The 16273-nt window shown below is 48.7% G+C and overlaps 1 protein-coding gene and 1 long non-coding RNA gene across 5 annotated transcripts in view; one reads left to right on the top strand and one right to left on the bottom strand.

The window, feature by feature from the left end:
* Positions 1 to 4581: 4581 nt before the first annotated feature.
* LOC140418670 (uncharacterized) overlaps positions 4582 to 16273 on the top strand; it is a 29460-nt gene continuing 17768 nt past the window's right edge. For both annotated transcript variants that reach the window (XR_011945215.1, XR_011945216.1), the window contains exon 1: positions 4582 to 4972. This is a non-coding gene — a long non-coding RNA (uncharacterized lncRNA). The remainder of the gene's footprint in view (positions 4973 to 16273) is intronic.
* LOC140418669 (uncharacterized) lies at positions 5600 to 16068 on the bottom strand. 3 transcript variants are annotated; one of them, XM_072502222.1, is made up of 3 exons: positions 15986 to 16068; positions 14611 to 14726; positions 5600 to 7063 (listed from the first exon to the last, which is right to left on the bottom strand). In XM_072502222.1, the coding sequence occupies exon 3, from the start codon at positions 6946 to 6948 to the stop codon at positions 5743 to 5745; it is 1206 nt and encodes a 401-aa protein (XP_072358323.1). In that variant the 5' UTR covers positions 6949 to 7063; positions 14611 to 14726; positions 15986 to 16068; the 3' UTR covers positions 5600 to 5742. The 3 variants fall into 3 exon arrangements, with proteins under 3 accessions (XP_072358323.1, XP_072358324.1, XP_072358322.1); XM_072502223.1 differs by having other exon boundaries at positions 14604 to 14726; positions 15879 to 16032; XM_072502221.1 differs by having other exon boundaries at positions 15879 to 16032.

Here is a 16273-nt window from a genome sequence, read left to right as displayed (position 1 = left end):
TGAATTCTCGCTCAGTGTACCTGAGCAGGTGCCGGAATGTGGCGACTCAGGGCTTTTCACAGTAACTTCATTGCAGTGTTAATGTAAGCCTACTTGTGACAATAATAAAGATTATGATTATCATCAGTCTGCAAGATATGGAGAGCTGGGAATTGTCCACAAGAGTGACTGAAGCTGTGAGATCTGAAATAATGTAGGATTAGAAAAGAGAAAAGTGCCCAAAAATGAAGCAGTCCGCAACAGGACATCAATTAATCTCCTCTTACATTGGAGAAAAATGGAACATAACACTGTGTATTTGCTCAACAGCTGACCAAGCTGACATTCATCTAGAATTAAAAATAAATAGATTTAAAGTACCCAACTCATTTTTTTCCAATTAAGGGTAATTTAGCGTGGCCAGTCCACCTACCCTGCACATCTTTGGTTGTGGGGGTGAGCCCCACGCAGACACAGAGAGAATGTCTTCATCTAAAATTTCAATAACCTCCAAGATGGGGATGGAGTTTACTATCAGCAGAAACAAACAGTGAAAGTGATGAACAGCAGAATCCCACCCCTGCAATCACATGTAAACTCACTGCTCTCACAATAGGTGCTGTGACTGAGTGAACCCTTTTCACACACAGAGGTGACCAGCCTCTCCCCAACGCAAGTGCGTTGGTGTGTCTGCACCTCACTTGTACTTCTCACATTCATAACAAGAGGTCATTTATCAATGTGAACACGTTGATGTGCAGCGAGGGTGCTTAACCGAGTCAATCCCTTCCCACACATAGAGCAGGTGAATGGCCTCTCCCCAGTGTGAACCCGCTGGTGCCTCAGCAGGGTGGATGACTGAATGAATCTCCTCCCACACACAGAGCAGGTGAATGGCCTTTTTCCAGTGTGAGTCTGCTGGTGCCTGATCAGGGTGGATGACTGAGTGAATCCTTTCCCACACATGGGGCAGGTGAACGGCCTCTCTCCAGTGTGAGTGTGTTGGTGTTGCATCAGGTTCTTTCTGCTTTTGAAGCTCTTCCCACAGTCCTCTTATCCACCCGAGTCCAGAGCAAGAGCCCGCACTGCGCGTGTTCCAGCTCACAATGTCCGAGCTGCGATTGACGGCATCTCTAGACCTATAAGAAGGAGCAGTGGGGCTGGAGGACCGAGCAGGAGCAGCTGGTCCTCCAACCAATCAGAGTGAATGAGGGGCGGGGCTGAGCCCGGATCTCCCTCATTGGCTGAAACTGCATCATTTTGAAAACTGATTTGTCTCAAACTCCAGGAGAAAAGTGGACCTTTCTGTCTGTGTTGGGAGACATCACTCACTCCCTCCAGCCTGCTCCACCATCGAATAAGAACCTGGCTGATCTGACTGTAACACCCACTACACATGCAGTGAGCGGGACTGCCCTGGAGCTCAATTATACTCAAATTCTGATCATGTTCAGGTTCTGATGAACAGAGTGATAATGTTAGAACTTGATGTGATCTTTGATTTGAGTTTTCTGTGTAAATCCAGCCATCCCACCCCCTGTAAAAGGAGTTTGCAGAATCCATCCCTGTCAGTCCAGGAGAGAAATTCACAACATTCTCTCCTCCTGCTGACAGGGAGCACCGCGCATGCGCCCTTAACACGGGCCTCTCACTCCAGACGCAGTCCCGCTGCCTCCGCCGCACAGATACAAACCCGGCACCGGCGCTTCTTATTCCGGTGTCAGAGCCGCATCGGGGATCAAGGAGCCTCCCCGTCCACATCTCAGCTCCGTCTCTCCCTCCATTCCGCCATTTCCCTCACCGCCTGTGGATCTGACAAACAAGCATCTGTCCCTGGACACCGCCTGCACTGCGCATGCTCAACGTCACAATGCCCGGGGAGTGATTGACGGCAGGGCCAGGCCAATAGGAAGAAGGGGCAGGGCCGGAGGACCGAGCAGCAGCGGCTGGTCCTCCCACCAATCGGAGTGAAAGGGGGGCTGGGGGCTCAGCACTGACTGAAGCATGCGCCGTACGAGCCCCAGAGCTGGAAAAGGCGGTCCAGTTGAGGTCATGATGTGGAGATGCCGGCGTTGCACTTGGGTGGGCACAGTAAGAAGTCTTACACCAGGTTAAAGTCCAACATGTTTGTATTGAGGTCACAAAGAGTGAGAAGTGAATCCGGGGGGAGGGGGGGGCGGGGATTGTGAACAAAGCAGGAGGTTGGGAGCCAGGGATGAGATGGTGGTGGAGTGGGAATGTCCCTGGGTGGGTATTACTGAGTCCCCTAGGGTAATGGTCTGAGGAGCTAGTGGAATATTTCAGGTTACCAAACAACTACATTTAATTCATAAAACAGTGAAAACTCAAATCAGTAATGGTGACCATGCAGCTATCACTGGTTGTGTTTAAACTGATCTGGTTCACTAATGGCCTTTAAGAAATCTGCCAACCCTACCTGGTCTGGCCTACATGTGACTCCAGAGCCACAGCAGTAAATCTGCCCTCTGAAATAGACCAGTAAGCCATTCAGTTCAAGAGCAATTCGGGATCGGCAACAAATAAGGGGACAGCATAGCAGCATTGTGGATAGCACAATTACTGCACAGCTCCAGGGTCCCAGTTTTGATTCCGGCTTGGGTCACTGTCTGTGTGGAGTCTGCACATCCTCCCGGTGTCTGCGTGGGTTTCCTCCCACAGTCCAAAGATGTGCAGGTTAGATGGATTGGCCATGCTAAAATTGTCCTTAGTGGGTTTACTGGGTTATAGGGATAGGTTGGAGATGTGGACCTTGAGTAGGGTCTCTTTCCAAGAGCTGGTGCAGACTCGATGGGCCGAATGGCCTCCATCTGCACTGTAAATTCTATGAAAGATAGTGGATTCACCAGGGATTGCCACAGGAATTGTCATGTATGGGAGAGAATTCCAAATGTGTCCCAGATTTTGTGTCAACAAGTGTTTCCTCATTTCACACTGAGTTCTGTGACCTGGCTACAATTTTTAGGCAATGTCCCAAGTCCTTACTCCCCAGTCAGCAGAAATCACCCCTCTCTGTCTTTGATTAAATCATGCTGTAATTTACTAAACACCAGGATGTGGAGATACCGGCGTTGCACTGGGGTGGGCACAGTGAGAAGTCTTACAACACCAGGTTAAAGTCCAACAGATTTGTTTCGAATCACGAGCATTCAGAGCATAGTTCCTTACTCAGCTGTGCTCCAAAAGCTAGTCATTCTAAATAAACCTGTTGGACTTTAACCTGGTGTTGTAAGACTGCTTACTGTGCCCACCCCAGTGCAACGCCGGCATCTCCACATTTCATAGAATTTACAGTGCCATTCGGCCCATCGAGTCTGCACCGGCTCTTGGAAAGAGCACCCTACCCAAGGTCCACACCTCCACCCTATCCCCATAATCCAGTAACCCCATCCAACATCATGGCCTCAAGATGAGACAAACAAGCGTCTGTCCCTGGGCATGAGCTGCACTGCACATGCTCCACATCACAATGCCCGGCGAGTGATTGACGGTAGCTTTGCACCAATAGGAAGAGGTGGCGGGACTGCAGGACCGAATGACAGCAGCTGGTCCTCCACCCAATTGGAGTGAATGAGGGGCGTGGCTGCTCTCAGATCTCCCTCATTGGCTGAGACTGCATTATTTTGAGTTGTTCCCATTAGCCACGTGCGCACGGGTTCCACGACCTCATTTCCTGTCTGAGAGGGGATGACCAACGGGAAGATTGGGAGGACGGGATGGATTCTGGTCCTTCAGCCAATCAGACTGCGGGCTTTGTGTGAATGAAACTGGGGCTTCACACAGAGTGAAATTTGTTCCTGTGTCAAACCGCTTCAATGGACAAAAATATCTTATTTCGACTTCAATGGGCTTTTTTTAGAATCCATTGATCCTTCTACAGAACTGTTACAAGGAACAACAAACATTAACTCTGTTTCTCTCATCACAGATGTGGCACAATGGTTAGCACTGCTGCCTCACAGCGCCAGTGACCAGGGTTCAATTCCGGTCTTGGATGACTGTGTGGAGTTTGCACATTCTTCCCGTGTCTGTGTGGTTCCCTCTGGGTGCTCGAGTTTTCTCCCACGAGAATGTGTAGGCTTGGTGGATTGGCTATGCTAAATTGCTCCTTAGTGTCCAAAGGTGAAGTGGGGTTATGGGGAGAGGGTGGGGGAAGTGCATCTGGGTGGGACGCTCTTTTGTAGGGTTGGTGCAAACGCGATGGACCGAATGGCCTCCTGCACTTTCAGGATTCGATGATACTGCCAGACCTGTTGAGTTAATCTCGCATTTTCTGTTTTACTATATATTACACACCTTTTTAATCCACTGATTATATTTATTGAACCACTATACCATCAACCACCAGGAGCAGTGTGTTGATGTTTCAGCAATTTCAGCCTTGAGTGACTGGGTAAAGTTTGCACATTTTCCCTGTGTCTGTGTGCGTTCCCTCCGGGGGCTCCAGTTTTCTCCCACCGTCCAAAGAGTTAAGGTTGATTGGCCCCTTAGTGTCCAAATAAAGGTTAGGTGAGTTACTGGGATGGGCTTAAGTAGGGTATTCTTTCTGAGGGCCGGTGCAGGCTAAATGGGCCAAATGGTCTCTTTCTGCACTGTAAATTCTATGATTCTGTTGGATTTTCTCTCCCACAGTCTTGGCCCGGTGGGTCTGTCTGGTGGTATTTCCCTGGTACTGTCCATGTGTTTGGATGTTTGGGTATTTTAGGGAGTAGGTAGAACTTCCTTGGTTCTACCTGTTTTCTTTGGTTAATATGTCTGGAGTCTGTGTTCTTCCAGTCTGACTCAATTCTCCTTCCTGTCCCGGGTATATGGGTCTAGGTTGTTTGGTGTTGTGATTCGTGTTGTTTGGTTGTCTGTCTGTCTCCAGCAGGTATTGTTGTCTCTCGATAATGACTGTGCTGCTACCCTTGCTTCTGGTCTTATGAACATATCCGTGTTGGATCCAAGCTCCCGGATTGACTGTCTTTCTCTCCGGGTAAGATTCTGTTTGTCTCTTGTGTTTCACTGTGACAGGGCAGAGACCCGATTGAAGGGATTCAAACATGGGAATTCTGGGAAAGATGGGCAAGGATTTGGGAGGGACAACATGTTCAAAGAGTTTGGGAGGAGAGGGAGGTTGAAGATGGGGCAGTAATTTGTAAGGATGGCAGGGTTAAGGGTTTGTTTTATTGAGGGGGTGATGATGGCAGATTTGAAGGACAGAGGGACAGTACCTGAAGAGTGAGAAATGTTGACAATATCCATGGACACAGGGTAGTTCGCTGATCAGTAGCTCAGTGGGAATAGGGTCGATGGAGCAGGAGCTGGGTCTCATGGACAAGATGAGCTCTGAGAGGGCATGAGGGGAGATGGGAGAGAAACTAGAGAAAGATGTGGGTTCAGGGCTCGGGAAAGGATGACATTTAGAGACAGTTTGGTCCGGTGGGCTCGTTGAAGGAAGGGAAGCAGCAGAGGCGGCTGATCGGATTTACTCAATCTCAGTCACAAAGAAGCTCCTCACACTTCTTGTTGGAGGTGAGGATGGAAGAGACGGGAGAGCGAGATTACTTCAAAAGGAACTAATTTGTGTCAGAGTAATTAAAAAGTTTCAGCACACTGCGTATGTCACACAAATCTAATTTATTTGACTTTTAGCCAGAATATTAGCCCCTGTAAATGGGCTGGATTTTGTTATCAGCAGAAAGAGACCCAAATGAACATGGTTCAGTCCTGAATGTGAGGAACAGCAAAATCCAATCACTGTTGTTATTTGTGGCCTCGTTGGTGTTTCAGCAGGAGGGATGAAGTGGCGAATCCCTTCCTACACTTGGAACAGGTGAACGGTCTCTCCCCTGTGTGAACTCGCTGGTGCTTCTGCAAGGCGGATGACTGAGTGAATCCCTTCCCACACCAGGAGCAGGCGAATGGCCTCTCCCCAGTGTGAATTCGCTGATGTGCAGTGAGATGAGACGATTGTCTGAACCCAGTCCCACAGTGAGAGCACCTAAACGGTCTCTTGTCAGTGTGAACACGTTGATGGCGCATCAGTTCCCCAGAACGTTTATAACAATTCCCGCAGTCTGGACAATGAAATGGTCTCTCATCAGTGTGAATTCGCTGGTGATTCAGAAGTTCGGATGACTGAATGAATCCCTTCCCACACTCTGAGCAGATGAATGGCCTCTCCCCAGTGTGAGTTCGCTGATGTACAGTGAGATGAGATGATCGTCTGAACCCAGTCCCGCAGTGAGAGCACCTAAACGGTCTCTCGTCAGTGTGAACACGTTGATGTTGTAACAGTTCCCCAAAACGTTTATAGCACTTCTCGCAGTCTGGACATTGAAACGGTCTCTCCCCAGTGTGAATTCGCTGATGCTTCTGCAGGTCGGATGACTGAGTGAATCTCTTCCCACACTTGGTGCAGACGAATGGCCTCTCCACTGTGTGAGTTCGCTGATGTACAGTGAGGTTAGATGATCGTCTGAACCCAGTCCCACACTGAGAGCACCTGAATGGTCTCTCGTCAGTGTGAACACGTTGATGGCACATCAGATCCCCAGATCTTTTATAGCATTTCCCACAGTCTGGACACTGAAACGGTTTCTCATCAGTGTGAACTAGCTGGTGACTCAGCAAGTGGGCTGAAATAGTAAATCCTTTCCCACATGTGGAGCAGGTGAATGGTCTCTCCCTGGAGTGAAGTCGCTGGTGTGTGGACAGAGCGGATGGCTGAGTGAATCCCTTGCCACACGTGGAGCAGATGAATGGTCTCTCCCCAGTGTGACTGCGTCGATGAGTTTCCAGCTTGGATGGATAAGTGAATCCATTCCCACAGTCCGCACATTTCCACGGTTTCTCCTCAGTGTGACTGCATTTGTGTCTTGTGAGGCCTGATGATCGAGTGAATCCTCGTCCACACACACAACACGAGTACGGTTTCTCCCCACTGTGAACGATGCTTTTTCCTTCCATGTTCAAAATCTCATGATATTCAGAAATGATAAATTGAGGACTCTGTCAGACCCTGATGTGATGCTTGGTTTGTGTTTCCGGATCTTGAAGTCTCACCTTCGAACACCCTGTGAAACTGATTGAAAACAGAAAATAGGGAGTGAGAGAGAACCCACAAAAACACAAAGGCAGGTTGTGAAATTGAGCTGAATGAATCTGGTCATTTCAAGGGACCATAAAAACAGCTGGATTGTTGTAAAAACCCAACTGGCCTCTTTGGGAGGAGAGAGGAAGAGGTGAGGAGGGATTTTGTATATCTACAAGACATATTAAGAGAGTAGTTGGCAAAGCAAATTCGACCTTGAGCTTCATAACTGACACAGAAACTATGCTTCTGGTGGCACAGTGATTAGCACTGCTGCCTCACAGTGCCAAGGACTCGGGTTCAATTCTGGCCTTGATGACCGTCTGTGTGGAGTTTGCACTTTCTCCCCGTGTCTGCGTGGGTTTCCACCCGGTGCTCAGGATTCCTCCAACAGACCAAAAAATAATGATAATAATAATCACTTATTGTCACAAGTAGGCTTCAATGAAGTTACTGTGAAAAGCCCCTAGTCGCCACATTCCGGCGCCTGTTCGGGGAGGCCGGTACAGGACTTGAACCCGCGCTGCTGGTCTTATTCTGCATTACAAGCCAGCTTTCTTAGCCAACTGTGCTATACCAGCCCCAAAGCCCCTAGTCGCCACATTCCGGCGCCTGTTTGGGGAGGCTGATAGGGGAGCAAGTTAGATCGATTGGCCTTGATAAATTGCCCCTTAGTGTCCAGGGATGTGCAGGTTTGGTGGGGCTATGGGGTTACAGGGACAGGGTAGCGGTGTGGGCCTAGGCAGGGTGCCCTTTCAGTGAATCAGTGTACACTTGATGGGCCGAATGGCCTCCTTCTGCACTGTAGGAATTCTATGGTTCTAATTCTATTCTATGAATCTTTATAAAGCTCTGGTCACCACTCTTCAAGAAGGATGTGAAGGTTCTTGGAGAAGGTGTAGAGGAGATTTACCAGAATGGTTCCAGCAAAGGAGGTTGAGGGGAGATTTGATTCAGGGACACAAGATTATGCCAGGTTTCGATCGGGTGGACAAAGACACTCTGTTTCCATTCACTGATCGTACAAGCAGCCGGGACACAGATTCAAAGTTTTGAACGATATAAGATGCTGACGGGTCTTGACAGGGTGGATGTGGAGAGGATGTTTCCTCTTGTGGGAGAATCTGGAACAAGGGGGTCACTGTTGGAAAGTGAGGGGTCACCCATTTCAGATGGGGATGAGGATTTTTTTTTCGCTCGAGGGTTGTAAAAGAGGGGGTGGCACAGTGGTTAGCGCTGCTGCATCACAGCACCAGGGACCCAGGTTCACGCCTGACCCTGGATGACTGTGTGGAGTTTGCACATTCTCCCCTTGTCTGTGTGGGTTTCTTCCGGGTGCTCCGGTTTCCTCACACAGTTCAAAGATTTGCAGGTTAGGTGCTAAATTGCCTCTTCATCTCCAAGGATGTGCACGTTGGGTGGGATGTGAGGATGGGGCAGGGTGGGATGGGGGGGGGGGGGGGCGGTTTCGGAGGGTTGGTGCTGACTTGGGCTCCTTCTGCACTGTGGGGATTCTATGACTTAGATCTTGCGTCCTTAAAACGCAGTGGAAGTCGAGTCCTTGAATATTTTTAAGGCAGAGATGGATAGATTCTCGATAAGCAAGGGGGTGAAAGGTTATCGGGGTCGGCAGGAATATGGAGTTGAGGTTAAAATTATTGTATAATGGAGCAGGCTCGAGGAGCCGACTCCTAGTTTGTGTGTAAGGAGCAGGCTCGAGGGGCTGACTTTAGTTTGTGTGTAAGGAGCAGGCTCGAGGGGCAGACTCCTAGTTTGTGTGTAAGGAGCAGGCTCGAGGGGCCGACTCCTAGTTTGTGTGTAAGGAGCAGGCTCGAGGGGCCGACTCCTAGTTTGTGTGTAAGGAGCAGGCTCGAGGGGCTGACTCCTAGTTTGTGTGTAAGGAGCAGGCTCGAGGGGCTGACTTTAGTTTGTGTGTAAGGAGCAGGCTCGAGAGGCTGGCTCCTAGTTTGTGTGTAAGGAGCAGGCTCGAGGGGCCGAGTGGCCTGCTCCTAGTTTGTATGGAAGCATGCAAATACAGCATGCGGTAAAGAAGGCAAATGGGCTGCACAATGGCGCAGTGGTTAGCACTGTTGCCTCACGTCACCAAGGACCTAGGTTCGATCCCGGTCCTGGGTCACTGTCCATGTAGAGTTTGCGCATTCTCCCTGTGTCTGTGTGGGTCCCACCCTCACAACACAAAGATGTGCAGGGTAGGTAGATTAGCCATGCTAAAATTACCCCTTAATTGGGACAAAAAGAATTGGGCACTCTAAATTTATATTTTTCAAAAACCTATAACATTCTAACAGGGCGAGACAGATTAGATTCGGGAAGGATGTTCCCGATGGTGGGTGTGTCCAGAACCCGGGGTCACAGTCTGAGGATACGGGATAGCACGGGCAGCACAAGTGGCTAGCACTGTGGCTTCACAGCGCCAGGGTCCCAGGTTCGATTCCCTGCTGAGTTACTGTCTGTGCGGAGTCTGCACGTTCTCCCCGTGTCTGCGTGGGTTTCCTCCGGATGCTCCGCCTTCCTCCCACAGTCCAAAGATGTGCAGGTTAGGTGGATTAGCCACGCTAAATTGTCCTTAGTGTCCAAAAAGGTTAGGAGGAAGTGAGGATTTAAGTGGGTCGGTGCAGACTCGATGGGCGAATGGGCTCCTTCTGCACTGTATGTTCTATGTTCTATGACAGACCATTTAGGACAGAGGTGAGGAGAAATGTCTTCACCCAGAGCGTGGTGAGCCTGTGGAATTCATCACCACAGGAAGAATTGAGACCAAAACATTGCATGTTTTCAAGAAGTAGTTAGATACAGCACTGAGGGTGAAGGGGATCAAAGGATCTGGGGGAAAGCGGGATTAGACTATTGAGCCCAATCTGCTCTGATCGTAATGAATGGTGGAGCAGGTTCGAAGGGCCAAATGGTCCCCTCCTGCTCCTATTTTCTACGTTGCTCCGTATCTATGCATGTAAATGGTCCAGGAGGTATGAGGAAGAAGGTTTTTACACAGCCAGTGGCAATTATCTGAACCTTGCTGCCTATGACAGAGCAGAAATAGACACCAATGAATGATTTTTTAAAAAATTGGATAGAAACCTGAGAGAAATAAAGCTGTTAGGATACAGGGATAAAGCAGGAGAATGATACTGACTGGATTGTTCCAGATAATAACAGTAATCTTTATTAGTCTCACAAGTATGAATGTTTGAGGTGAGGGACGCCGTCAGTGTCCCTGCTGATTTCACTGGTGGGAAGCGCACCCATCTTCAGCTCCTCAGAAACCGCGTTAAGGAACTGGAGGTGGAGCTGGATGAACTTCGGATCATTCGGGAGGCAGAGGTGGTCATAGAAAGTAGCTTCAGGGATGTAGTTACTCCGAAGAATCAAGATGGTGACTGTGAGAGGGGCTGGGAGGAAGCAGTCAGTGCAGGATCCCTCTGTGGTCGTTCCCCTCAGTAACAAGTATACCGTTTTGGATACTGTTGAGGGGGACGATCTACCAGGGGTAAGCCACGGTGAACGGATCTCCAGCGCTGAGTCCGTCCCTGTAGCTCAGAAGGGAAAGAGGGAGAGCAGGAGAGCAATAGTTATTGGGGACTCGATAGTTAGAGGGACAGATAGACGGTTCTGTGGCAGCGAAAGAGACTCACGGATGGTATGTTGCCTCCCGGGTGCCAGGGTCCATGACGCCTCGGACCATGTTTTCAGAATCCTTAAAGGGGAGGGGGAGCAGTCACAAGTTGTGGAACACATCAGTACCAACGACATTGGTAAGAGAAGGGACGGGGATTTAAACCAGGAACTAAGGGAGCTAGGGAGGAAGCTGAGAGCCAGGACAAACCATGTTGTCATCTCTGGTTTGTTGCCGGTGCCACGTGCTCGTGAGGTGAGGAACAGGGAGAGAGTGCAGATAAACACGTGGCTGCAGGGATGGTGTAGGAGGGAGGGTTTCAGGTACGTGGATAATTGGAACACATTCTGGGGAAGGTGGAACCTGTACAGACAGGACGGTTTGCACCTGAACCAGAGGGGCACCAATATCCTGGGAGGGAAATTTGCTACGGCTCTTTGGGGGGGTTTAAACTAATTTGTCAGTGGGCTGGGAAAACGAGCTGTAGTCCAGAAGCCAGTGTTGAGAGTAGTGAGGTACTGAGGAGGGTATCAAGGTCGCAGGAGTGTACCGGCAGACAGAAAGATAGGTAGAAGTGTGTCTACTTCAATGCAAGGAGCATCCGGAATAAGGTAGGTGAACTTGGAGCGTAGGTTGGTACTTGGGACTACGATGTTGTGGCCATTTCGGAGACATGGTTAGAACACGGACAGGAATGGTTGTTGGAAGTTCCGGGGTATAGATGTTTCAGTAAGAGTAGGGAAGGTGATAAAAGAGGTGGAGGAGTAGCATTGTTAATCAAGGATAGTTTAACGGCTGCAGAAAGGCAGTTTGAAGGGGATCTGCCTACTGAGGTAATGTGGGTTGAAGTTAGAAATAGGAAAGGAGCGGTCACATTGTTGGGAGTTTTCTATAGGCCCCCAAATAGTAATAGAGATGTGGAGGAAGAAATTGCAAAACAGATTATGGATAGGTGTGGAGGTCTCAGGGTAGTTGTCATGGATGACTTTAACTTTCAAAATATTGATTGGAACCTCGAGAAGTCGAACAGTTCAGATGGGGCAGTTTTTGTACAGTGTGGATAGGCCGACAAGAGGGGGGGCCACATTGGATTTGATACTGGGTAATGAACAGGGCCAAGTGTTAGATTTGTTTGTGGGAGAGCACTTTGGAGATAGTGACCACAATTCGGTGTCTTTCATTATTGCAATGGAGAGGGATAGGGCCAGACGATCGGGCAAGGTTTATAATTGGGGGAGGGGTAATTATGATGCGATTAGGCAAGAATTAGGGAGCATAAGATGGGAACAGAAACTGTCAGGGAAAGGCACAAATGAAAAGTGGAGCTTGTTCAAGGAACAAATACTGCGTGTCCTTGATAGGCATGTCCCTGTCAGGCCGGGTGAAAATGGCCGTGTGAGGGAACCATGGTTCACAAAAGAGGTTGAATGTCTTGTCAAGAGGAAAAAGGAAGAGTATGTAAGGATGAGAAAACAAGGTTTAGTAGGGTCGCTTGAGAGTTATAAGGTAGCAAGGAATGAGCTGAAAAAAGGGCTTGAGAGCTAGGAGGGGGCATGAGAAGTCCTTGGCGGGTTGTATCAAGGAAACCCCAAGGCATTTTACTCTTATGTGAGAAATAAGGGTGACGGTAGGGCCTGTCAAGGACAGTAGTGGGAACTTGTGCATGGAGTCAGAAGAGATAGGAGGGGCGTTGAATGAATACTTTTCTTCAGTGTTCACAAAGGAGAGGGACCATGTTTTTGGGGATGAATGTGTGATACAGGCGGGTAGGCTGGAGGAGGTAGATGAGGAAGAATGTATTTGCAATTTTGAAAAACCTGAGGGTCGACAAGTCCCTTGGTCCAGATGGGATATATCCAAGGATTCTTTGGGAGGCAAGGGATGAGATTGCAGAGCCTTTGGCTTTGATCTTTGGGTCCTCACTGTCCACGGGGATAGTGCCAGAGAGTGTCGAATGTGGTTCCTCTGTTCAAGAAAGGGAACAGGAATGACCCTGGTAATTATAGACCAGTTAGTCTTACTTCGGTGGTCGGTAAGATAATGGAAAAGGTCCTGAAGGATAGGATTTTTAACCATTTGGAAAGATGCAGCTTAATCTGGGATAGTCAACACGGATTCATGAAGGGTAGGTCTTGCCTCACAAATTTGATTGAATTCTTTGAGGAGGTAACAAAGTGTGTAGATGAAGGTAGAGCAGTTGATGTTGTTTCCATGGATTTTAGTAAGGCGTTGATAAGGTTCCCCATGGTCGGCTCATGAAGAAAGTAAGGAGGTGTCGGATGGATGGGAAATTTGGCCAATTGGATAAGTAACTGGCTATCACATAGAAGACAGAGGGTGGTGGTGGATGGAAAATGTTTAGACTGGAGACCAGTTACCAGCGGTGTACCACAGGGATCAGTGCTGGGTCCTCTGCTATTTGTGATTTTTATCAATGACTTGGAGGAGGGGGCTGAAGGGTGGGTCAGTAAATTTGCTGATGACACCAAGATTGGTGGAGTAGTGGATGAGGTGGAGGGCTGTTGTCGGCTGCAAAGAGACATTAATAGGATGCAGAGCTGGGCTGAAAAATGGCAGATGGAGTTTTACCCTGATAAGTGCAAGGTGATCCATTTTGGTAGAAAAAATTTGAATGCGGATTACAGGGTCAATGGCAGGGTTCTGAGGAATGTGGAGGAACAGAGAGATCTTGGGGTTCATGTCCACAGATCTCTGAAGGTTGCCACTCAAATGGATAGAGCAGTGAAGAAGGCTTATAGTGTGTTAACGTTTATTAAAGGGGGCTTGAGTTTAAGAGCCGCGGGGTTATGCTGCAACTATACATGATTGTGTGAGACCACATTTGGAGTATTGTGTGCAGTTCTGGTCACCTCATTATAGGATGTGGAAGCATTGGAAAGGGTGGAAAGGAGATTTTACCAGGATGCTGACTGGTTTGCAGAATAGGTCTTATGAGGAAAGGTTGAGGGAGCTAAGGCTTTTCTCTTTGGAGTGGAGGAGGATGAGAGGTGACTTAATGGAGGTTTATAAGATGATCAGGGGGACAGATAGAGTGGACGTTCAGAGACTATTTCCTCGGGTGGAGGTAGCTGTTACAACGGGTATAACTATAAGATTCAGGGTTGGAGATATAGGAGGGATTTCTGAGGTAGGTTCTTTACTCAGTGGTTCGGGGGTGGAATGGACTGCCTGCTGTGATAGTGGAGTCGGACACTTTAGGAACTTTCAAGCAGTTATTGGATAGGCAGATGGAGCACACCACAATGACAGGGAGTGGGATAGCTTGATCTTGGTTTTGGACAATGCTCGGCACAACATCGAGGGCCGAAGGGCCTGTTCTGTGCTGTACTATTCTATGTTCTAAGTAGGCTTACATTAACACTGTAATGAAGTTCCTGTGAAAAGCCCCTTGTCGCCACATTCCGGCACCTTTTGGGTAGACAGAGGGAGAATTCAGAATGTCCAATTCACCTAGCAAGCACATCTTCCGGGACTTGTGGGAGGAAACCGGAGCACCCGGAGGAAACCCACGCAGACACGGGGAGAACGTGCAGACTCCACCCATTCAGTGACCCAAGCCGGGAAAGAAATCGGGTTCCCTGGCGCTGCGAAGCAATGGTGCTACCATGTCGATTAGAGAGCTGGCATGGACCGAATGCTTTTCTCTGTCCCACAATTACAGATTTTTTTGTGCAATCTAGTTTTGTAATTTAACCCTGGGGGGTTCAGATAAATCTGTGCTGCACTCCCTCCAAGGCCATTCTATCCTTCCTCAGGTTTGTTGTCCAGAACTGAACACAGTTCTCCAGGTTTGGTCGAACCAGGGTTTGTGAATCTCGGGGCTTTTCTAATCACACGGAGACCTGAAATCTTCCCTCACAGACAGAACAGACAAACCTTTTACCTTCCACACCCAGATGCTGCTGATATTCAGGTTCTGATGAACCGAGTGACTCTGTCAGATTGCAATGTGACGTTTGGTTTGCGTTTCCCGTCTGTTAAACCTCCAATTCCAGTATCCTGTAAATTTACAGAAACCTCACTGTCAGTTTAAGATAGAAATTCACAACATTCTCTCCTCGCCAACTTTGATTAAATGTATTCCTGGAGGTTTGATCACATGACCTGCCCCCATCCTCCAGCCATTAATCGGTCAACACATCCATCCTTGTGACACACTGCCTTCCTCGGCCAATTGGGAAGCAAAAGGACTAATTACCTCACAGGACAGTGTTTGACTGTCAGCCAATCAACCTTTATCCCATTTTCAATAATTTATATCCGCTGAAGAGAAATGTTCAAAAAAATATTTTTTACTATCCTAATCATTTTCCAAAGATCCAAAAATATTTTCCACTGTCCTAATGATTTCCTAAGTATGAATCTCACCGAGACTGAAGGTAAAATTTGAATTCATTGCAAGTCTACTGATGACCATGAAACCATTGTCAATTGTTGTAAAGACACATCCGTCCACTCATGTCCTTCAGTGAAGGAAATAATCTATCCTTACCTCGTCTGGCTGACACGATTCCAAACCACAGCAATGTGGTTGATTCTTTAAATGCCCTCCGAGATGGCCGAGCAAGCCACTCAGTTCAAGGGAAATTAGGGATGGGCAATAAATGTTGACCCAGCCAGTGACTTCCACAAATGATCAAAATAAAATTCGGGGGCAGCACAGTGGGCTATCCCTGATGGCTCACGGCGCTGAGGACCCTCGGTTCGATCCCTGCTCTGGGTCACTGTCCGTGTGGAGTTTGCACATTCTCCCCATGTTTATGTGGGTTTTGCCCCCACAACCCAAAGATGTGCAGGGTCGGTGGATTGGCCAGACAAAATTGCCCCTTAATTGGATAAAATTAATTGGATATACTAAATTTATGAGAAAAAAAAAATCCTGAAAAAAGTCAGTGAATCCGGGAGAGTTGGCATCCGGTCCAGGCTCGCAGCGCATGCGCCCTGCGGCACATGGTCCACTGTAAAGATGGCGGCCGGTAACCCGGGCCTGTCACCGCTCAGCCCTCAGTCTATAGAGAAACTACCAAAGACACTACATTCACCAGCTCTGAGGACACACCTTAGCTCCCTTTCCAATCTGAAAGCAGCCTGAGCTGGATTTACATTCCCCTGAATTCATCATTGCTGGGTGATAATCCTGTACTTCCTCACCTCACACCACTGTGACAGCACCTTCACTACACAGACTGCAGCAACTGACCAAACATCACCTTCCCCGTTATTCCTGAAGGCACCGCCTTCCCAACCTGGCCCCTTGCCTGAGGTGTGGTGATCCTCAGGTCACATCACCGCCGGTCAGCTCTCTCTCCCGGGACCAGGCCCTGGTTCACAGCCGCCATCTTGGGGAAACAGAGCGCATGCGCTGGCGTCTTGTTGACGCAACAGCTAGTGGGCGGGGCCTGAAGGTTTCTGTTCCCAGCCGGGTCCTAGTGCCGGTGAGAAAAAGGCAGCGAAACAGGTTTTTACTAAGTTTCACCCACTCCCAGGCTCCAGCTGATCTTTGTAGCCTGAATCACGGATACATTCAGTGTGAGAGGCTGCAGCAT

Source organism: Scyliorhinus torazame, chromosome 5, assembly GCF_047496885.1.
Source record: "Scyliorhinus torazame isolate Kashiwa2021f chromosome 5, sScyTor2.1, whole genome shotgun sequence".
Classification (NCBI taxonomy): domain Eukaryota; kingdom Metazoa; phylum Chordata; class Chondrichthyes; order Carcharhiniformes; family Scyliorhinidae; genus Scyliorhinus; species Scyliorhinus torazame.
The sequence above is the reverse complement of the archived record's forward strand: the minus strand, read 5'-3'. Positions and strand labels throughout refer to the sequence as shown.

Bases quoted from the DNA above. Each gene is read 5' to 3' on its own strand.
- LOC140418669 (XM_072502222.1), bottom strand. From the start codon at position 6,948: ATGGAAGGAAAAAGCATCGTTCACAGTGGGGAGAAACCGTACTCGTGT.